The 23,437-nt window shown below is 41.2% G+C and overlaps 1 protein-coding gene across 1 annotated transcript in view; it reads right to left on the bottom strand.

Annotated features, from left to right (window-relative positions):
• LOC106509220 (uncharacterized) overlaps positions 1-23,437 on the bottom strand; it is a 424,782-nt gene that overhangs the window by 364,258 nt on the left and 37,087 nt on the right. Inside the window, exon 2 of the mRNA XM_084991349.1 lies at positions 10,913-11,052. Within this exon, the coding sequence (XP_084847475.1) occupies positions 10,913-11,052 (140 nt within the window). The remainder of the gene's footprint in view (positions 1-10,912; positions 11,053-23,437) is intronic.

Genomic DNA, 23,437 nt, shown 5'->3' with positions numbered 1-23,437 from the left:
ATCTGACTTTACAATAATTCACAACAAAAAGTGGTAAGTGGGGAGAAAAGGTAAGAAATAAAGGCTTTCTGAGTCCCTCATTTTGCACAGGCAGGAGAGAGCTCAGGAAGAGCCAGTGTCACTCCTCTCTTAACAACTCCAAGTTCAAAATAATGTCAGTAGTTTGAAATCAGCCATGGGGGGGAGCATTTATACCACAGAAATCAGTGAATGTTACAAATAACTTTTATTTTTCAGGAAATCACTACTACCCCATGGGGTGTAGTCACAAAGTGCTCTTTTTGTTTTTTTGTATTGTGGTAAAACATACATAACATGTATTTTACCATTTTAGCCATTCCTAAGGATTCGGTTCAGTGGCATTATGTACATTTACAATGTTATGCAATCATCATCACCACCATCATCTTTTCTATCATCCCAAACTGTATCTCTGTACCCACTGTACAATAAACTCCCTTCCCCAGTCCCCTTGTTAGGTAGCTAGGCAGATGTGAGCTGGTCCCACCCCATCCCAGACAGAGGAATCATCTTTCCCTCCCCAACTCTGACTCTTGCCAGAATACATCCAGACATCATCCCTTTTGTGGTTAAGAGCCATCAAGTTCCCAGCCTTATCAAGCCCAAGCAGAAAGTCAAAAAACACCACTGGGCTTTCCAAACTTCCAACACTGGTTGGCACAGGCATACCCAGATCTAGGAGGTGACTCAGAGTAACCTGGGGTTCATTATGCTGTATTTATAATAAATTAGCATTGCAGTTTTTGCCCGCCCTTCCCCTGGGAGTTTCACTTGAGCACTTAGAGGTAAGCACCTGCACACAATGAGAAAAAGTTACATAACCTAAAGCTGTCAGTCACCCTGTCAATCAAATGACTCAGGACACAGGGAGGGGCATTCCACTATGCTGAAAAACCAGCCCTGCCCCCATTCAAGGCTGCTTTTGGTTTCCAGCCATACAGCGTGCCCACTTCCCTTAGGGAGCATACCTTAGCTTGCTTTGCTTAATAAAATTCCGATTGCTCTACATTTCTCCAACTGAATTCTTTGCCTTGGGGAGATGAGAACCAAGGAAGCTGCCATTCTAGGTAACACCCTCAACCCCCGGTAACCACCATTCTGCTTTCTGCCTCTTCTGATTACCTCACGTAAGTGAACTCACACAATATTTGTCCTGGTTTATTTCAAATAGCGTGTTTTCAAGATTCATCCATGTTACAGCATGCACTAGAATTTCCTTTCTTTTTTAGGCTGAATAATAGTCCATTATATATGAACCACTTTTTTACCCATTCATTCATTGATGGAAGTGGATATTTTTAAATATGTGTTGATCAACTCTGGACTTCCTAACAGAGTACATGCATTCTTGAGCAATTACTCGGAAAATAAAAGATGAGAACATACTGTAACCTACTCTCATACTCCCTCACTGACACATTCAAAGATTCCAGTGTATTGTATGGAAGCCATACTCACTGAGACTCTTATTACAGGAGTTAATAAGTGAAAAAACAGCCATGCATTGATCACCTGTTCAATACCAGGCACTGTGCTTGGTAGAGTAGTCACATGCACCATCTCATTAAATTTCATGAAATAGAGGTTCTCCTTATTAAAATCCTATCTGCCATCTTTAAATCAACACAGTGTACATCAATATTTAAACTTTTGTTGTTGTTTTTTATGGTCACACCTGAAGCAGGGTAGGGGTCAAATCAGAGCTGCAGCTGCCGGCCTGCACCACACTCACAGCAACATCAGATCCAAGACATGTCTGCAACCTACACCACAGCTCACGGCAATGCCGGATCCTTAACCCACTGAGCAAGGCCAGGGACCAAGTCCACATCCTCATGAATAATATTTAGTTGGGTTCTTAACCTGCTGAGCCACAACAGGAATTCCAATACTTGAACTTTTTGATGAAACAAATGAACTGGCTTCCTTGTTAACTTATCTAGTGTAGTCTGGACTGACAACAACAAGGGGGAGATAGATAGATAGATAGATAGATAGATAGATAGATAGATAGATAGATAGATAGATAGATAGATAGATTTATTTCATGTTTTCATCACAGAGAAACCAGACACACAGAGGTATGTTGATGGGAATGGAAGACGGCAGTTTCAAGCAATTTCTGCAAGTTCAGAATTTTTGTATTCATTTCACAATAGTACAAGGGAAGAGGCCAATTGTTTCTGCTTTCCAAATAAGGAAAAATGCTTACAGCAGTCACATGACCCACCAACTCAGCCAAAAGGCCACGAAATAGAAGGCAATTTCACCAGACACTAAAAGCCCAGTGTCTAGGGAATCCGACTACCACATGGACTCAAAGCTGTGGGCAGTAAGCAACTATCATGGAGCTGCATGCTTTTCCACAGCCATGGCCATGGTAGGAGCTCTGGTGGGATTCAGCCTCAACGTACCTACCTGGGGATAAAGGTTGTCCAGGAGAAGACGTGGCCTCATGGGATTCAGGCAGACATTACACTCCAAAGAGTCCCCAAGCTGTGCCCATGTGCCTTTCAAATCCAACAAACCAGAAAGGTGCAAGTCAGTGGTTCTCAGCACTGGCTACTCACTGGAATCAGCAGATCAGCTCTTTAAAAGCACTGACACCCAGACCACTTAGAAAAACTGCAGCAGGATCTGTGAGAATGCAGCCAGGATTGAGCACCTCGAGTGTAAAGTCACAAATTTCAGTAAGGGACCCCCAAACTTGGATGCATTTGCATAAGCTCTGCAAGGAAAGTCAGAGAGAGTAACAGCCAAAGAGGGAATGGAAGGACACACAGATGGTTCACACACTGAACGTCAAAATGAAAAGGAAAGCAACGTGGGCAGCTTCAAGAACAAGAGCCAAGATTAAACCAGGGACTCAAATCTAAAATGGAAATTGGCTAAATCCTCCACTGGCTTCATTTCTCCCACTCAGTTCTTTCTGATGCTTTTGACTTTATTTTCTCTCTAGAGATGATCCTTGTGGATTGTTTCAAACAAGCCTATTCTGTAGGATTCACTGCTGTTAAGATGTGTTCTAAGATAACCCAGCCTCAGCGGGATTATTCAGGGGATTCCCAATCCATTCAGAGGTAGCAACTTTGTTTTTGTCTTTTTGTCTTTTTAGGGCCACACCTGTAGCATATAGAGGTTCCCAGGTTAGGGGCTGAATCAGAGCTACAGCTACCAGTCTACACCACAGCCACAGCAATGCCAGATCCAAGCCGTGGCTGCAACCTACATCACAGCTCACAGCAATGCCACTGAGCGAGGCCAGGGATTGAACCCACAACCTCATGGTTCCTAGTGGGATTCATTTCCGCTGCACCACAACAGCAACTCCCGGAGGTAGCGAATTAATAAAATTTTGGAATATTTTATCAGGAGTTTGCTGTAACACTCCAGTTGTCTTCCCACAAATGGGCTATAAGGACAGAAACCCCAAATACCCCAGGATATTACCGAGTTTGATTTCAGCTGATTAGCATGGGCAATTTTTTGCACTTCTCAAAATAAAGGCACAGCCTAGTTCACTTGAAGCATGAAAAATAAGAAACAGGTCTTAATGTGAGCTCTGTGCTCTCCTTGAGAAGAGGGAAAAGGAAAGTGAGCTAGCAACTATTAGGCTCTGTGTGAATGCCCTCCCTGAAAAGAGAAACAGCCATGGGGAACTTTGGCCAAACTTCAGCTAGTCAAGTGATGCCATCTACCCTTGAGGTGTTAGCCCATGAGGCATCTGCTACGGGTGAATGGTGTCTCCCAAAATGATGGTGAAGTCCCTCCAGGACCTGTGATTATGACATTTTTAGGAAATAGTTGCAGATGATCAAGTTAAGACAAGGTTACTGGGGGAAGAAGGGGGCTAATACAATATGGCTGGTGCCCTAAAAAGGAGAAATTTGGACACAGACATTTACAGAGGGAGAATAATGTGAAGACAGAAAAACACCATCTACAAACTAAGATATGGCTGAGACTATTGGAAGCTGGGAGGGTGGCAAGGAACACATTCTCCCTCAGAGCCCTGAGAAGGAACCAACCCTGAAGAACCCTGTTTTTGTTTTGTTTTGTTTTGTTTTGTTTTGTTTTTTTAGGGCCGCTCCTGAGGCATACGGAGGTTCCCAGGCTAGGGGTTGAATCAGAGCTACAGCTGCCGGCCTACGCCACAGCCACAGCCACGCCAGATGCAAGCTACATCTGCGATCTACATCACAGCTCACAGCAGCGCTGAATCCTTAACCCACTGAGCAAGGCCAGGGATTGAACCCGCAACCTCATGGTTCCTAGTCGGATTCGTTTCTGCTACGCCATGACAGGAACTCCATGAACCTTGATTTTTGACTTCTGGCCTCTAGACTATGAGACAACATATTTCTGATAAGCCCCTGAGCTTGTTGTGCTTCATTCCAGTAGCCCCACTGAACTAACACAGCATCAAAACCTTGGTTTAAAACCTGGTGGATCACCGAAAATCAGACCACTAAGCCAGAGGCCTAGGTAAAAAGAGTTACTCAAGGTGTGAGGCCAAAGAAGGGAGACAACAGACAGAGCTGATTAAAAAAAGTAAGAGGTGGCAAGAACAGGACCAGGAGTAAAACCAAAGAGATTAGGTTCATGCCATGAACAGAGACAGGCACTATTCCAGGTGCTGAGAATACGAAAGTGAACAAGGAGTTATATGTCATCTGTCCTACTAGGATTTGGTGGCTACGGTGTGCTGAGAGAGCAGTAAGCAAAGGACTTTGGGATCAGGGGGGTTGGGGCTGCTCACAGAGCAACCTGGAATTTGGGGAAGACTTCCTGGAGAACAGGATATCTGAGCTCAGTTTTGAAGGATGGACACAAAGACGTCTATTTTCACAAAGAAACCAGGGTCCTCTAGGTCCTCTAGGTATCGTACTGACAGTGTCTAATAGGATGTGAGTTTTCAAAAAAAGAAAAAAGCATCTTTCAGACACACACACCTGAGCACAAACACCATAGTCTGGCACCTCCAGAGCTTGAGGGCAACCAGTATAACCAGCAACGGTCACACTACAAAAAAGAAGGGACCATGGACAGTGGGAATAACTCACCGTGGCTTAGGGGAACATAAGCGCAGAAGAAAGGGGAATAAAACTGCATGTGCCACGTGGAAATCCATCGTAACTGTTCATGGTACACAGGGGACACCCCCACACACACACCACTACCCCTTTTGAGAAAAACAGAGGACTTTGCAAGGGCTCATGACAGCAAGAAGGAGAAAGCCAGAGAAACCAGAAGAAAAACAAAAATAATAAGGGTCTCATAGGGTTGATTTAAGAAATGAAGAAAAAACAAATAATATTGCAAAGCAATTGAGATGTATCACCCCCACTCCATCCATCCCCGTTTGGTCTAATCCATACTGCATTTACTTTATCATCTTGGGTTAATTTATCATCATTATCACTTACCAATATTCATTTCTTGAAAGCAAGCTATTTGGGGAAGGATGCCTCCATATCACAAATGAGGTTGATGTAATGACTCCAAGGAGACATAATGTAATGGGGATCACAGGGGCTGCAGGCGTGAGCACAGACAGGCACGGCATGGACCTCCTTTGTGCTGCAGTGTTCTGCTAATTGGGTCTAATGAAGGAGTTGGAGGTATTCGCCTTCTGTTTTCTTAATGATATTAATGTCTTCATGAGGTTAATGAAATCGCTAACACAGGCCAAGTGCGAATAGCTTCATATGTAATATAAAACCATCTATTCTGAGTCTTATGCATACACTAGGGATTACCACTGTTGTGGTGTTTTTTTCTACTATTATTCTGTATAACAACAGGGTTTTTTCCTTCTTTTTTCCTCTAAGGGCCAGAATCAAAGATCACTAATCTGATCTGATTCAGAGATTCCTAGACTGCTGGGTGGATACCAGTCGGAGCAGATTTAAGGCTACAGCCCTGATTTGGCCCTGTCCTTTATGGTCTCGACTGCCCCCTGCTGACCTGGAGAGGGAGGAGCGGCTCTCCAGCACCCCCTGGGGAGATGGAAAGTAGCAGAAGAAAAAACATGAACAGCCATCATTTAATGTCACTAACCATATGCCTTCTAGTTTAATACTTACAGCATTCCCATGGGGTAGCTTCTGCCCTTTTACAGATGAAGAAACCTAGGCTCGAGTAGAAAGCCAAGGTCCCTAAGGACCCAGGGCTTGTGAGTGGCAGATCCAGGACAAGGTATAAATCTATCTGACTCACAACCGCTGTTACACTCCCACCAGGAGACATGGTAAAGTGAAAAGCACACGTACTTTCAATCCAGATAAACTTGGATTTTGATTTTAATTCCCCAACTTAAGAGCTGTTTCAGATAAACCTTAAAGAAGTTATAATATTCATTTTATTACTATAGAAGGTGCATCATCATACCCACCTTGCAGCATTGTTAGGAGGGTTAATAGTGAAGTAGGCAAAGCACAGGACCTGGAATAATAACAGCTGAACAAAGTATAGTAGGCAAAGCACAGGACCTGGACTGCATAATAGCTGGACGGCGCTACCTGTGGCTAGAGACAGAAGGTGGACATGGATTGGCCTTCCTGTGGCTGCCTCATTCAGTTTCTGGAAGGTTTGTGACTCGAGGTCCAGGCTCAAGGGAAAAAAAAAACTGCAGTGCTCAAATAATGATGTCAACATATCTGAATAGCTCCCTAACACTTTTACACCACTTTTAAACCACTTTTGTATTTTATTTGATCTTTACAAATACATATAAACAGATGCATAAACATGCCACAATAAATTAGGAAAACTTATATTATGCCCAGTATTACACTAAGCACAGAAAATACATGATCACACTCCATCTTCATAACAATGCCATAGGTTGGTATCAATGTTTTACCCATTGTCTAGAAGAAGAAAGTGGGGCTCAGAAAGGTTAGGGGTTCCCATCGTGGCGCAGTGGTTAACGAATCTGACTGGGAACCATGACATTGCAGGTTCGATCCCTGGCCTTGCTCAGTGGGTTGGGGATCCAGCATTGCCTTGAGCTGTGGTGCAGGTTACAGACGCAGCTCGGATCCTGCATTGCTGGTGGTTCTGGCGTAGGCTGGCGGCTGTGGCTCTGATTGGACCCCTAGCCTGGGAACCTCCATGTGCCGCGGGAGCAGCCCTAGAAAGGCAAAAAGACCAAAAAAAAAAAAAAGAAAAGTGGGGCTCAGAAAGGTTAAATAACTTTCCCAGAGTCACACTATACTAAGCAGCAGCGCTAAGATTTAAACACTGATCCATCTGGCCCCAGAGTTCATTTCTCTCAACCAACAAGCTATACAGACTTTTTCTAAAATAGGCACAGCAGCTATTATATTTTCACTATATACATGAGAATATTCCAATCCATATAAGGGTAAGCAATCTGCTCAAGGACTCACAAGTCCTATTTTGGGAAAATTAGGCCTGAATGGTGACCAGAGGTGTCTGCAACCAGGAGTAAGTTCCTTGTCTCTGAAGAATCATAGTGAAGTAAGACGATTACCTTCCAGGTATAATAAAGATGACACTTATGAATCAAACAAATGACATGCCTTATGTGCCTCTAAGTTTCTTTTCAAACATTTGATTCTATAACTCCATTCTTAACATAAAGAGACTCAGTCATAAGAAATTTTTTCTACTAATATAAAGCTACACTGGCATTAGAAGGTCCCAGGTGTGTTAGGTTTGCAACATGACGGCCAGAGAAGAACTCTGAAGCTAGTCACTGTCCAGAAGCATTAACATCCAAAGATAAATTAGTAATAATGGGAAAAAAAAACAATTATTCACTGAAACCGGAATGAGGTTAGGAAAAAAATATTACCTCTTTGCAAATCCAGCCCAGCACTTTCACTATAAATTAAAATCTATGATAAATCACAAATAAATTGGATGGACATCTGCAGCAGAAATTAAGTTACCAAAGAAAAACTGCACATTTGGGGAATTTTACGAACACAGAAACCACCAAGAGAGATGGCTTTCCTTGCAGACTGTTTAAAGAGTTCACTTCTTATTTAAAATATTTTAAAGAACAAATGGTGACGCCTCCCAGTCATTAGCTCCTTTTGAATATTAAGGATTTTCTAAGAACCAGACTATGAAGACAGGTAGTAGCTACAGCAGTAAATCCAGAAAATGTCACTGCCATAGTGTCAGACATATAAGGATATTGCAGCACAGGGACTAGACTACATAATTATGTCTAAGAACAAATTTATCAAGTTGTGAATACAATTCTGAAACTTGTAATCATGGCATATAAAATATCTGTTGTTATAATTATGAAAATCATAAAATTGGAATAGAAAGAAAGACCTTTGTAAATATGAACTTTCTCATCTTTAAAGATGGCTTAAGCTTCTATATATCAAGATCTGCTTTGTATTTAAACAGTGGGAAGAGTGTAAATAATATACAAATACAAATAACATTGTTTCTTGAAAGTTGTATATAAAGGGAAACCTTTTAAAAAATTATTAGAGATCTTGCTATTTAAAATAAACCTATGGCTTGTCCCTTCCTTTATTAAGTGGTTAAATAATTTACTGTTCTTCAGTTCCTATTGTTTTATTTTTATTTTTACATTTTTCCTTGTATTATAAATATTTATCTTTCTCAACCAAGACTTTCAAGATAAGGAAGTGTTTTAATTGAGGAAAGTCTGCCTTAAACACAGACTCTGCTGCTTTGCAAGGAGAGTTACACCTTCTGTGACCACAACATCAATAAAACACACCTGGCCATTCAGCAACGTGGGCCAGGAAGTTGCCTGCATCTCATAAACCACTATGCATCACCACAACATAAGGACAGGGCAGAGAGATGGCAAGTATCCAGGAGCTAAGAAGGAAATCTCCCAGCTACTGTGAGATGCTTCTAATGGAGGGGGCAAGGGGTAGTCATCTTGACAAACAGTGGACATCCCAAACTCCCAGCCTCTCCTCTCCAAATCTGCAATCTTCTGATCAACTAAGAGGCAAGATTTTATCCTACACACCATATCCTTCACCGCTTACTATTTCTGCTATCTTTTTCCCAGCCCTGTTGATGGCATGATGTGGAAGATTTTCCTCTATCCCCAATAGTTAGTCCCTTGGCAAAGAAGCAAGCATAGCTATTTTTTCGGTTGAAGAGCCAAAGCAGTACTCTCCATACCTTAGGTTGGACAATGACCCGTGAAGCAGGAAAAACAGGCCCAGGGCATTCATGCATCAGAATAAAGCCTTATCTTCCTTAGCAAGGAAGCTTTCAGAACTCAGCCAGTACAGCATCTCTCTACCAGACCAGAGGAAACACCCAGGCTCAAACTCAGCCACATGCGAGGATAACTGGCATTTCAGTTGTATATGGGGTGAATAAACTCCTTTCTTCTAGATAAGAAGGCTGGGGAAGATGTTTTTATTTTCAGATATCCTGAAGGTGTAAAACCAACCCAAGCAGCCTAGAAAGGGAAATGAATAAATCAGACAGCAGAGCTAAGATTTCATTGTATAGCAACTGTGAGTTGGGAGAGAAGTGTCTCAGACTAGAATAACGCTAGAGCTGAGTGTGTCCATGGCAGGGTGCTCCAAGCAGACCTGAGAAAATGGTCTTCTGCCTCTGTAGGCAGGAAGTCTAACTCAAGAAGAAAAAGACATCTTATTTTATAGCACCTTCCTGATCTGTACTTTTACAACATGGAGTTAGGGCTTTTTTTCACCAATTGTGCAACACTGTACCATTGTCAATGAGTATTATTATTGCCTGGGATAAATTCAGTAGCACTTAAAAGGGAAATGTGCCACAGTTTTATGGTGTGATGGGAAAAAGATTGGACCTATATTCAGAGACCTGGGTTCTGACATTGCCATATACTACCATGTTCCCAGCACCCTCCCTGGCTCTGTTTCCTCATCTGAAAAACAAGGTGACTGAGGAGTTCCCATCGTGGCACAGCAGAAATGAATCTGACTAGGAACCATGAGGTTGCGGGTTCAATCCTTGACCTCTCTCAGTGGGTTAAGGATTCAGCGTTGCCATGAGCTGTGGTGTAGGTCACAGACGTGGCTCAGATCTGGCGTTGCCGTGGCTGTGAGGTGGGCCGGCAGCTGTAGCTCTGGTTGGACCCCTAGCCTGGGAACCTCCATATGCCACAGGTGTGGCCCTAAAAAAGCAAAAGAAAAAAGAAAAGAAATGAAAGAATCTCAAAGAGTCTTTCCCAGTCTTTAAAAGAAATATCTACAGTGTTTTAACCGAGGTAGCCATAGCTAATGCTCCCTAGTTGCCCCTCTACTTGGGAATCTCACCTTGAGCTGCATTTTGAAAATGAGGAAAGAGATAAAGGCAGCCCAGGAGGAGGAGAGAAAAACATGCATTAAAGTGTGGCACTGTAAAGCATCATGCCTCATTCTAGAAATGCAAGCAGTTGGGCGTGACTAGACAGAGGGTGTAGGGGTAGAAGTAGGGGAAGAGAAAAATGGAGGTGAGATGTGTAGCAAGAGGCAAATACTGAAAAGAGCTGTGATCTAAGCTAAACACCCTGAGCTTGGTCCTAAAAACTGAAGGGAAATGTCAGAAAGGGGGTGGGGGGACTCAGTGAAGGTTTTTAACTCCAATTTCTTTTTTTAGCATATTTTGGAGGCCACATGGAAGATGAACATGTACCTTCCCCACCAGCAGAAAGTACTTTTCCCATCAGTAAAATGAGCTGGTCTAGATCAAGAGTTCACAATGCTGTGCACAGAATCACCTGAGAAGCTTGTAAAAGTGCTCCTAACCTAGCCCCACTGTTAAGACATTATTTAATTGGGTGGGGGGAGGAGGGACAGGTAAGTTATTTTTTTTTTAAGTATAAGAAGCTTAAGGACTCTGCCTCTGAAATTCTACCAACTGTGTCAAAGAAGTTTCCTACCTTTCAAAGTGAAACGTGGTAAAAGCCATTTCTCTGCATCTTCAGACCTCAGATCTGCAACAAGTTTCCGAAAGCACCTCCAGTTCATATCATTCTTCCTCTTTAAGTTGGGTTCATACTTGGGCATATCAAGTTTCTCCCTGGAAAAGCATAGGATTATTTTAGAGAATAATTTCAAATTTCTATTTTAGAATTTCACACTATCAAATCATTTATATGTGAAAGAAAACCAACAACTCCCAAATAAATGGAAAGCCAACATGAAATGATAAGTAACACGGACCTACACCTTATAAAAGACTGTTTTTAATCAATCAGTTATATACATATATATATATCTTAGTCTGTACAATATGTTTCAAAATAAGTTATTCCATCATGATAGGTGAGCAGGCTCCCTACTCATTTTCTGCCTTTCTCTTCCCCTAGCCTGAACCTGAGAATGTCTGTTTGCTTACTTTCTTCTTTTTAAAGCAAATATTTGAGTACGTTTGCATTATGCCAAAGACTTATTACAAATAAGCCAATATTTGGGAGTTCCTGTTGTGGCTCAGTGGTAATGAAGCCAACTAGTATCCATGAGAACACAGATGCGATCCCTGCCTTGCTCAATGGGTTAAGGATTCAGCGTTGCTGTGAGTTGTGGTGTAGATCACAGATGTGGCTGGAATCTGGCATTTCTGTGGCTGTGGTGTAGGCCTGGAAGCTACAGCTCCAATTCCACCCCTAGCCTGAGAACTTCCATATGCCACGGTCCAGCCCTAAAAAGACCAAAAAAAAAAAAAAAAGTTAATATTTATCACCATTTAATTAATAAGGAAACAGCAGAGAAAAAACATAACTGCTCAAGGACACAGCTAGTAAGAAGCAAAGCCAGAAGCTAAATCCAAGTTCAAGTCTCCTAAGTGCATGAGCTTCACCATCACCCTACACTGTACTGCCATTCCTTCCCACTCTAATTAAATTTTGTCTCCCTCCCACATTCCCACACTCCCTACTTTGACCTGTGAGACGGGATTCCATTTTAGTTCACTGAAGGAATGTGAAAAGGTAAACTAAAAGTAAACACAGGCACACACAACCTCAGCTCACCTGGTCCTCACTCTGGGGAGATCCCTCAGATTGCTGTCAGCAGGGCGCCCTCTGCTGTTTAAGATCGTGCTGATATGGGTTAAGAACAGAGGGCCGGGGAGATTCGGAGAGTCTCCTTATACCCAGCTGACCTAATCTTGAGATGAATTTGACCCTTATAAAGAAACAACTGTGAGATCCTACTGTATAGCACTAGGAACTATGTCTAATCACTTGTGATGAATCTATACATGTATGTATAACCGGGTCACCATGCTATACAGTAGAAAATTGACAGAACACTGTAAACCAGCTATAATGGAAAAAATAAAAATCATTATAAAAAAAAAAGGGAGCCCTGAAAAGCAGAAAAAAAAAAAGAAAGAAAAAAACTGTGCCTCCCTATAGAAAAGAAAGCAGTTCTGCTCCATAGGTCAATTTCAAAAGGCTTCAACCCAAAAAACCAAGAGTCATCAATCTGTTTTCAAGATTTTGTGCAAAAATCAAGCTACCTTATCATTATAATAATCCTGAAATTAGTCTCCACCCCTCCAGTTGGATGTTATTTCCCTGCATCTGCCATGTTCACACAGAACCCAAGCTTTAACCTTTATGGCTATTGTCTTTCAAAAGTGTGATTGTGGGAAGAGGGGAAAGTCTCTTATCTAAAGTGTTAAAAGGATACTGAACCTGCCGCGAAGAGCACACAGCCCTGGATGCTTGCTAGCTTTACCCAGAAATGATAAAACATTTAGGGACCCCTGGGGCCAGTAAATCATAAAATATTCAGCAACATCTGTTTCATATTATTTACTGACAGACTAGACCTAAAATATGGCGCCTGGATCACAGGCTGCCCTGGCATCACGTGGGCCCCTAGGCCGAGGCTGGAAGGTATTGTTTGCCGAACCCTGGCTTCCACCGCCAGACCTTTGCTTCCACCACCCTCTCTAACGCAGTCTCCGCAGCACCTCGCACTCCGGGGGCTACTAGGACAAGCTTAAGAACAGATTTGTGCTGAGTCTCTGTGCGCAAAGCAATTTCTAACAGAGGCTGCCTGGTGGTGTGTGGGTGGGGTTGTGTCCCTCTCAGGAACTTAACACAGGTGAGTCACAGGGAAGCGAGATCCACTGGCAGGCAAGGTCACCAACCGAGGATGGAATTGCGTTGAGGACCCTGAGAGCACCCCCTCCCACGCTGGAGTCTGCGCAAGCGCACCTGGAATCCGCTTTGTTCCGGAAATTGAGAGACCTGGAAAACAAGATACGTGAGTTCCGTCGGTCATTAAGTGCCCTATCATCAACTTCTTTGTGCCAAGCCCAGTGTGAAGCTCTGGGTTCCAGAACTTCTGCCACCTTGTGACCCTCATACCTCTGCCACCCTCAGCGTGGGATAGAGGGGACAAGACACACCCGGAGAGCTGTTGTAAACTGTATATTCTTCCTGTCACCAAATTCTGGAAAAGAACTGCTCTCTACACCTCATTCTCCCCGCCTTCCCAATTGCGTCATTATTTTGGAAATTTTCCTCACAGTCTATAGCGCATCCTCTCCAAGAACTACTTTAATAAGCAGAGTGAACACTGAGCCAGTTTGTCCAGCACAGTCCCCACTTACACCTGTTGTTCCTGGCTATTTTATTCATAACATTCTCTTTCACTCTCAAAAGTGTCCCAGTTTATTACTGAATATACAGCCTCCCAATATAAGGTCCCATCTAGATCTAATGTGATTTTTTTTTTTTTTTTGGTCTTTTTTTTTTTTTTTTGTCTTTTTGCTATTTCCTTTGGGCCGCTCCCGCAGCATATGGAGGTTTCCAGGCTAGGGGTCTAATCAGAGCTGTAGCCGCCGGCCTACGCCAGAGCCACAGCAACGCGGAATCCGAGCCACGTCTGCGACCTACACCACAGCTCACGGCAACACCGGATCCTTAACCCACTGAGCGAGGCCAGGGACTGAACCTGCAACCTCAGGGTTCCTAGTCGGATTCGTTAACCACTGCGCCACAATGGGAACTCCCTAATGTGATTTTTAACACACCTTCACCAAAGATTTCAGGGCTTCTAGATACTTCCCCACAGTTTTAAGATTTCTGATTGGACTGTCTCATAAGGGTCTCTGCCTCCATAGACAGTTTCCGTTTTTCCTCCTCTCCTGCTCTGTCTCCCCGCAGGGTCTCTCTCACAGTAAAAGGCTAACTGAAGACCCTTCACCACAGCCCCTGCACCTCCCATCACTCAAGGGGCTGCCAGTGAATGCCACCACAGTGGCCCTGGCACAGCAACAACCCCAAATACCCCCAGTCCTGCATCATGGAGGCAGAGAATCCCACACGCCTGCTGGTGCCACCTGAGAAGAAAGCCTGGGAAGTGGTGTGTTGCTCCTAGCAACTCCCACATAACACCTGGTCTTACTGCCCCTGTTACAGAGACCACAAAATGGCAGCCCATCAGCCAACCTAGGTTACAGGTGTGTTTCTTTAAACACACCATACTTTTTGTTTTGAGTCAACATTTTTAAATTAGGAGATTTCACAGAAAATCTGTGGCATGCCAAAGACCTACTTGTGAGAGCTGAATGTTAAATTTTCAACAATTTTGTGAACAGCTATTATTAAATTATATAAACATACACCTAAATAAATTCTGTTAAGAAGCAAAGGCAGTAATAGACTCACAGACTTTGAAAGACTTAAGGCTACCAAAGGGGACAGGTGGAAGGGGGAGGAATAGACTAGGGGTTTGGTATTGGCATAAGCACATTGAGGTATATGGAATGAGTGGCCAACAGGGACCTGCTGTCTAGCACAGGGAACTCTACCTAATATTCTGTGATAATATATGTGGGAAAAGAATCTGAAAGAGAATGGATATGTGTATATGTATGACTGGGTCACTGTTGTACAGCAGAAATTATTACAACCTTGTAAATTAACTATACTGCAAAAAAACTTTTTTAAAAGGCAATAATTTGTGGTGATGGTTGTACAGTTCAGAAAATGTACAAAAATTCATTCAACTTAAATGGACACAAACTAGATGAAGGGTGAAATAAATAAAATATAAATACAGTTCAAAAAATAGGAAGGGTGAATTTTATGGTATGTGGATTTTTATCTCAATAAAGTATTTAAAAAATAAAAAATTCTAAAGGTAATGTAGACTCAAGGGTCATCACTCCTTAATTACATTATTATAATTTACTATAATCTATGCCATTGAAGTTATTTGCGTCTATTACATCTGCAGGGTGGAAATGTCATCTAACAGAATGCTCACCTCTCCCCAGCTCTACATTCTGTAATATCCGATGGTGGCTTGGAATAAGCCACAATGAGATTATGAATGCAGTAGAAATAGGCAAATATTTCAACTCAACATGTTTGTTGATTGCCTAGACATAAGAATGTAAAGGGGATGGAGTTCCCGTCGTGGCGCAGTGGTTAAAGAATCTGACTAAGAACCATGGGGTTGCTGGTTCGATCCCTGCCCTTGCTCAGTGGGTTAACGATCTGGCGTTGCCATGAGCTGTGGTGTAGGTTGCAGACTCGGCTCAGACCCCACGTTGCTGTGGCTCTGGCGTAGGCTGGTAGCTACAGCTCCGATTAGACCCCTAGCCTGGGAACCTCCATATGCCATGGGAGCGGCCCAAGAAATGGCAAAAAGACAAAAAAAAAAAAAATGTAAAGGGGAAAATGTTAATCATGCAGATAAAACTTTAAGTGTGTTGTGCCTGTAGGCTTTACATTGTGAAAAGCACCCAAGTATTGAGGAAATGTTCTTCTAGTATTTGAAAACTATTATCCAATTCAGAAGCCATTCACATCACTGATGAACAACTGTACTTAGCAGTATTAGTTGATATTTTCATTCATCATATCAATTCAGACAAAGCTGAAACAGAGATGTATGTCAGAATTACACTCTAATCAAGCTTTTATTCATAGTCTTATTTTTGACCCTATTGTTGATGATAAAATTATAAAAACTGAAGGTGGATTTGGTAAAAAAAAAAAAAAAAAAAAAAGCAAGTCACACAGAACATGTTAAACTTTATGAATATTTGTAAGTTGTGTATTACTATATACTTTATATCAGTTTAATGTATATATCATAAATGTATATTTATAATATGTACGTGTACATACATACACACACGCATACATACACATTTTGTTGTTAAACACCAGCACACAGTGTATAATATCCTTGTTTTCAGGCTTCTCTTGAAATATCAAATCTGGTAATACTGTACCTGTACACCCACCCAGTAACTGAGTTGGCTGGAGCTGAGGTAGTCTTGTTCCCCTTTAGACAGAAGCACAACCTCCGGTTTATGCATAGTCCTCACCACTCCCTAGTGTCTTACCTCTGCGTCTCATGTTTTCATTACCTGCCTGACTCCTGTAGGCTTCTGAATTTAAGCTACCTGTTGTACACTCTCTCCTTGAGACCCAGACACAGGTTCCTAACACTGACCAAAGGACTGATAACTGAAACGGATTCAGTACTGCCCTCCTGTTGCAGCCTGACTACCAGCTCCCAAAGATGTCCACCTCTTAATTCCCCAAACCTGTGACTATGCTGCCTCATGTGGTTAAGGAATTTACAACTGTGATTCAATTAAACATCTCGAGGAGATTATCCTAGATGATATGTGTGGGCTCAATGTAATCACAAGGGCCCTTATCAGCCAGAGGCAAGAGGAGCAGAGTCAAAAGTTGTGAGGACAGAACGGTGGTTGACATGCTTTGAAGTTAGAGGAATGCAGCTGGCATCTGGCTGCTGGAAAAAGGTCAGACTCTGACCTCCAGAACCACAAGATCGTAAATGGGTATTGTTTTAAGCCACTCAATTGGCAGTGATTTGTTCCAGCAGCATTAAGAAACTAATATACCTTCTGATTCCCCCTCAGTAGTATATATTCTCACCCTGCCCAAATTCTCCTCTTGCCAACCAGCCTCATCCCTGACTAAAGTTATGTAACCAGGCTCTTTAAACCAACCATATTTTTGCTTAAAAGCTTGACTTCACTTCTATGACAAATGGAAGATCAAGACAGAGCAAGCAAGGCATCCAAGTTTTGGAACAGACTCCCATTCCTCCATCTTTTTTTTTTTCTGGCCACCCCACAGCATATGGAGTTCCCAGTCAAGAGCAAGGGATCAGATCTGAGCTGTAGTTGCAACCTAAGCTGCAGCTGTAGCAATACCAGATTCTTAACCCACTGTGCTAGCTGGGGATTGAAGCGGCGGCCCATCACTCCCAAGACACTGCCGATCCCATTGCGCCACAGTGGGAACTCCCTCCATCTTATTATTATATCTGGTACTCTTCAATATACTCTCTGTACACAAAGTGAAAGAGTAGCAGGATAATCAGAGTAGATTATTATAATAAACTTAAACTTCCCTCCAATCTGTCAGCACCTCATCCTGCCTCTGGCTATTCTCTTTCCAACTCTGCTTTATGCCAACCCAATTTTCATTCTCCATCTCCCCTCCCACTTTCTCTTTCTAGCCCAGCTAACTCACCAGCCTGGCCTCTTGGCCCTTGATCTTTTGACTTAGTTTTCTAAACTGTGTTTAGGATGCTCATGTTCTGCCATGGTGTCTCCATGGACTGGTAACTCAAAACTAAAACTCCCCTTGCTCCAGCCCTAGAACTTCTCCCCATTTCATGGAAACTATTCTTTTTTCACTCAGCTATTCACTCAACCCTTCCCAACTCAACTATAAAGGGATTCAAATACTTAAAGATCATGAAAATGACATTGTTGGAATACATCCTCTTTCTTAACAGAAGCGTCTGAGGATTCAAATTTATATCACATTTTTCTACAATACTATTATAAATAACAGTGTACCAGTTCAGTCTATTAAACACATTACTCACCTATAATATAAGGACACTGTAGAATCCCTGTGCATTCCAGGGCACAAGAGGTTAATACACTCGGTCATGGGCAAAATTCTGAAGGGAGTTAAGTCGTATTTGGTATCTTTCTCCTTAGGCTCATCTCTCTATTACCCTCTTAACTAAATCTAAAATCCTCCACCACTCCAACCACCAGTTAAGCTGTACACTTTCACTACCTACTTTGGTAGCCACAAGTCATACATAGCAACCGAGCACTTGAACTTCAGACTTAATACCAAAATGTAAAATAGTTCATTAATATTCTGCACATTGAGTAGATGTTTCAAGGATAATATTTTTGGGTACACTGGGTCATATAAAATGTTAAAATTCACTTTTTAAAAAATTTAATGTGGCAATTAAAAAGTTTTAAATTATACTCACAGCTCATGTTTGTGGCTCACACTGTATTTCTACAGGGTAGCATTGCTCTAGACACTTGCTCTGCAAAGTATTGTCCAACTTGAGGAGCACAAGGAAGCAGAAAGCAGAATCTCAGGCCCCATCCCAGGCCCCCTGAATTAGAGTTTGCAATATAGCAAGATCCCCAGGTGAGTCATCTGCACATTAAAGTTTGAAAAGCATAGTTCAGGGGTCAGCAAACATTTTCTTTTAAAAGCCAGATAGTAAATATTTCAGGTTTTGTGGGTCATACTACTTTGTGGGTCACTGAACTGTGTCACATATTATATATAAAGGAATGAGCGTGGCCATGTTCCTATAAAACTTTATATACAAAAACAGGCCACATACACTGGATTAAGAATCTGACTGCAGCAGCTCAGGTCACTGTAGAGGCTCAGGTTCTATCCCTGGCCCAGCACAATGGGTTGCCAAAGCTATGGCTCAAATCAGAGCTGTGGTTTGGATTCAGTCTGTGGCCTGGGAACTTCTATATGCCACAGGTGTGGCCATTAAAAAAAAAAAAAAAATAGGCCACATAGTTTGCCCATCCTGGGTAAGACTAGTGGTTTTTTGAACCTTAGCTTCATATATATAAACACATATATATAATGGAATATTGCTCAGCCATAAAAAAGAATGAAATATTGCCATTTGTAGTAACACGGATGCACCTAGAGGTTATCATACTAAATAAGTCAGAAAGAGGAAGACAAATATCATATATCACTTATATATGTCAAATCTAAAATATGACACAAATGAACTTATTTATGAAACAGAAACATACTCACAGACATAGAAAACAAACTTATGATTACCAAAGGGGAAGGGGATGGGGGAGGGCTAAATTAGGAGTTTGGGAATAACAAACTACTATATATAAAATAGATAAACAACAAAGTCCTACAGTATAGCACAGAGAATGGTATTCAATATCCTGTAATAAACCTAAGAAAAAGAATATAAAGTATGTGTGCATATATGTAGAATATATATGCCTGAACAACCAGAAACTAACACAACATTGTGAATCAACTAACTTCAATTTTTTTAAATTAAAGACTAAATTAAATTAGGAGTTCCTGTCATGGCTAAGTGGTTAGCGAATCCGAGTAGGAACCATGAGGTTGTGTGTTCGATCCATGCCCTTGCTCAGTGGGTTAGGGATCCGGCATTGCCGTGAGCTGTGGTGTAGGTGGCAGCACGGCTGGGATCCCACGTTGCTGTGGCTCTGGCGTAGGCCAGTGGCTGCGGCTCCAATTCGACCCCTAGCCTGGGAATCTCCATATGCCATGGGAGCGGCCCTAGAAAAGGCAAAAAGACAAAATAAATAAATAAATAAAAGTTAAATTAAATTAAAATACTCATTCCTGAGCCTCCCTCCAGGCCAATCAAATCGCAGTCTCTAAGGGTGGGGCCTGGGCACATCGATAATTTTTTAAAGTTCCACAGATGATCCCAAAATTCAACCCCTTCCTGCACATGACAAAATTACCAACTATTTCCTAAATGAAAATGGAAAGGTATTAAGAAGCAAAAAAAGTTAATGAGATAATTTACAATATCTGTGAAAGATCGAGAGTACCTTAACACACAAAAGACCTAAGCATTTTACTTAGGATTCCTTCTTATGGCCCTCAAATTGGTGGAACAGACAGTGACTAAGTACAATTTTAAACTTTCAGGCTTTTTGGGGAGGTATTTTTAAGTGAGCAGGAAAACCCATGGATTATCAGGGTTTGCTTTCCTATACTTTTCCTGTTTTCCCTTTCACAAGTGAAAAACTCACCAAGTACCAAGACATGCCTCCTGGTTCTGGTCAGCAGCTGTGTGACCTTGGTAAGTCACTTGAGCTTATCCTTCCTTAACTGTAAAACAAGAGGATTTGGCTTCTGTCCCTTCCAGCTCTAAATATCTTTTCCTTATGATTTGCATTTTATGAATCATGACTTTTTATATACATTTCAATATTTTTCTCTTGGGCAGCAACAGTGGGTATTGTGTCACGAGGATCAGGCCAAGAGTGAAAGCCAGTGCTCATTTTCTGTACATGATTTTATGTGCAGCAAATCCTCAGCACCATGTAGCTTGCCAGCTTTGTGGACCACCATCAGAAGTCAGAATTAAGGCCAGGAACAGTATCAGGTGGAGACTTCGGCTACTGTGCCAAGCTCTCAGCTACTTTGAAGAGTGATGTTGAGCCACATGAGGAGGAGGAGAGGAAATGAACCATGAACAAACGGAATAAAAGCAAAGACCTAGGATGAAGGAGACGTCACCCTTGGACTAAAGAAGAACAGAAGAGACCCAAAAGTCAGCAAATATATCCCAGCATTGGTATGAGAATACACAGGTCAAGTGGGTGATGACAGTTGCTACATAAAGTGGGGGAAGGAAGAGGGACACTCACGTGAACCAGAGGAAAAGAGATCAGATAGAAAAGAAGTAGGAATATGTGATTGACTCTCTGCATCTAAATATCAGACCTAACTCACTTGAAAATAGTCCAAACACTCTAAGACCTATCAATTTATGATAATAAGATCAATTCTGGAGTTCCCATTGTGGCTCAGTGGAAACGAATCTGACTAGCATCCACAAGGATGTAGGTTTGATCCCTGGCCTCACTCAGTGGATTAAGGATCTGGCGTTGCTGTGAGCTGTGGTGTAGGTCAAAGATGTGGCTCAGATCTGATGTGGCTGTGGCTATGGTGTAGCCGGAAGCTCCAGCTCCAGTCGGACCCTAGCCTGGTAATCTCCATATGCCACAAGTGCGGCCCTAAAAAGACCAAAAAAAAAAAAAAAAAAGATCAATTCTGATTCTTTGGGAGCCCCCAGGGAACAAAGGTGCCCCAGGCTTAAAAAGGAGGACATTTTATTAACTTCCCTCACTAGAGGATTCTTTCTACCAAATAGTCTTTTTTCTATTATGCTCCTACAGGGACTAGTTTTCTAGTAAGATATTTATCTTTTACTACAATAAATAATCTCAATTTGGCAAGGAGTTAATAAAATTGATATAGTACAAAAAGAAGTGGAATGATCACTAGCAGCAGTCTAGTAATTCTATCTTTGCTCAACAATGGATGTGTATGAGCCAATCCCTTTCTTCCCTTGAAATGCTGTGTGTATTCATAAAGTAGGAACTTTCACCAACACATCCTCCCTCTTGAGGAATTTCTGTCAACCATTCTGCACTCTTGCTCTTCTGCAAGAGAAGGAGCATCTTATCAGATTGCTGAAATTGGGTAAAATGGACAGCTCAGACATATCTTTGGTTCAGTCTTGAGAACCAAAATTGAGACTCTAAAAACTGAAAAGTTTCGGAATTGGGCTGAATATTAATACTAAACATCCCTGTTACTCAGCAGGGAGGAAATTGGAAAAAGATATGAAAGTGACAATTATTGAAGAAAACAGAAGCATTGCATGTTTACACTCCAGTAAGGTGCATATTTGTATTTGCAATTTTTTAATATGAAATGAGATAATATGTTCTACATTAGTCTCCAGCTTGCTTTTTTCACATAATAATATGTCACTGGGATCCCTCTAGGTCAATATATGTAAATCTGATTCACTCTTTTTAATTTTGGTATAACAGTTTGTAGTAAAGATTATTATAATTTATTCCACCAGTCTCCTATCAATGTTCATTCAGATTGTTTCCAGCTTGTTTATTTACCACTACAAACAACATTAAACATCCTTAATCATATATCCTTAAGTACTTGTGCTTTTGTTCTATAGCAGAGATTATCAAAAGGGATTACAAGATCAAGGGATATGATGTATTTATGTATTGACAGATATTGCCAGAAGCTTTCCCAAAAACTTCCAGCAATTCAAATTCCAATTAGCAATGTTTGACTATCCATTTTCCCTTTTCACCAACGCTGTTTCCAAAAGTTCCCATACTTACCATACTAATTGTTTCATTTTTATGCTCCTGAATGCTAGTGACACAGAGCCTCTTTTCATGTATTTACTGGCTATTTGCATTTGTCTTGATGTGAATTTTCTGTGCATATACTTTGCCATTTTTTTCTGTTAGGTCATGCACCGTATTCTTACCCATTTATAGGAAGTTATTGTTTATTAGAGTTGTTGAATGTTACCCATTGCAGATGTTGAAATCTTCATTTCCTTTTCATCTCTTTTTCTTTTGTTTTCATCTATGTTATGTTTAAACATAAACATTTTTAAGCTTTTTGAAGTTTAATATATCAATCTCTTATTGCAACTGGGTTTCTTGTCTTGCTTAGAAGTTCATCCCACCCAAGGTTATAAAAATATGCTCCTAAATTTCATTATTTCATATTACTACTTTGAAATCTTTAATATATCTGAAACATTTTTATTGAGGTAAAATTCACATACAGAGAAGAACACAGATCTTAAACATACAATTCTACGAGCTTTGATGAATGTGTATACCTATATAGACAAAAACCTATTGAGATGCAGGATATTTCCATCATTCCAAAGAGTTTTCACGTGGCTTTTTGCCACCAATTAGCAGACCTCACTGACAATCACTGTTCTGATTTCTATCACATTCTTTAGTTTTGTCCATCACTGAACTTCATATTAATGGACTCATAAAATAGAAACTCTTCTGTGTCTGTTTTCTTTCACTCAAATACAATGTTTCTGAGATTTTTTTTTCCATGTCAGTGCTAAGCTGTATTTCATTGTATGAATAAGTAAGAGTTTGTTTATCCATTCTCCTATTGATGGACACTTGAGTTGTTTCCACTTTGGAGATCTTATTAAAGCTTCCATGAACATTCACAAGCACATCTTTTTTTGGATAAATTGGATAGATGTTTTCATTTCTCCTCAGAGAAATACCTAGGAGTAGAATGACATGTCCGGGTAGATAAAGATTGAAACTTTTTAATAAATTGCCAAAACCTCTTCTAGAATGATTATACATTTTCTGTACCCACAAGCAAAATATGAGAATTCCTGTTGCCTCACATCCTCATCAGCATTTGGTGTATGTAGTCTTTGTAATTTTAGCTATTTTAGTAAGTTTGAGGTAGCTTCTCAGTGTGATTTAAATTTGCATTTTCCTAATAACTCATGATGTTGAACCTCTTTTTGTGTCCTTAATACTTTTTTTTTGT

This window comes from Sus scrofa, chromosome 1, assembly GCF_054392235.1.
Source record: "Sus scrofa isolate SSC_HxYL_T2T_F1_AM1 chromosome 1, Sscrofa_HxYL_maternal_Yorkshire_Landrace_v2.0, whole genome shotgun sequence".
Lineage (NCBI taxonomy): Eukaryota > Metazoa > Chordata > Mammalia > Artiodactyla > Suidae > Sus > Sus scrofa.
This window is presented reverse-complemented; position numbering and strand designations above follow the sequence as displayed.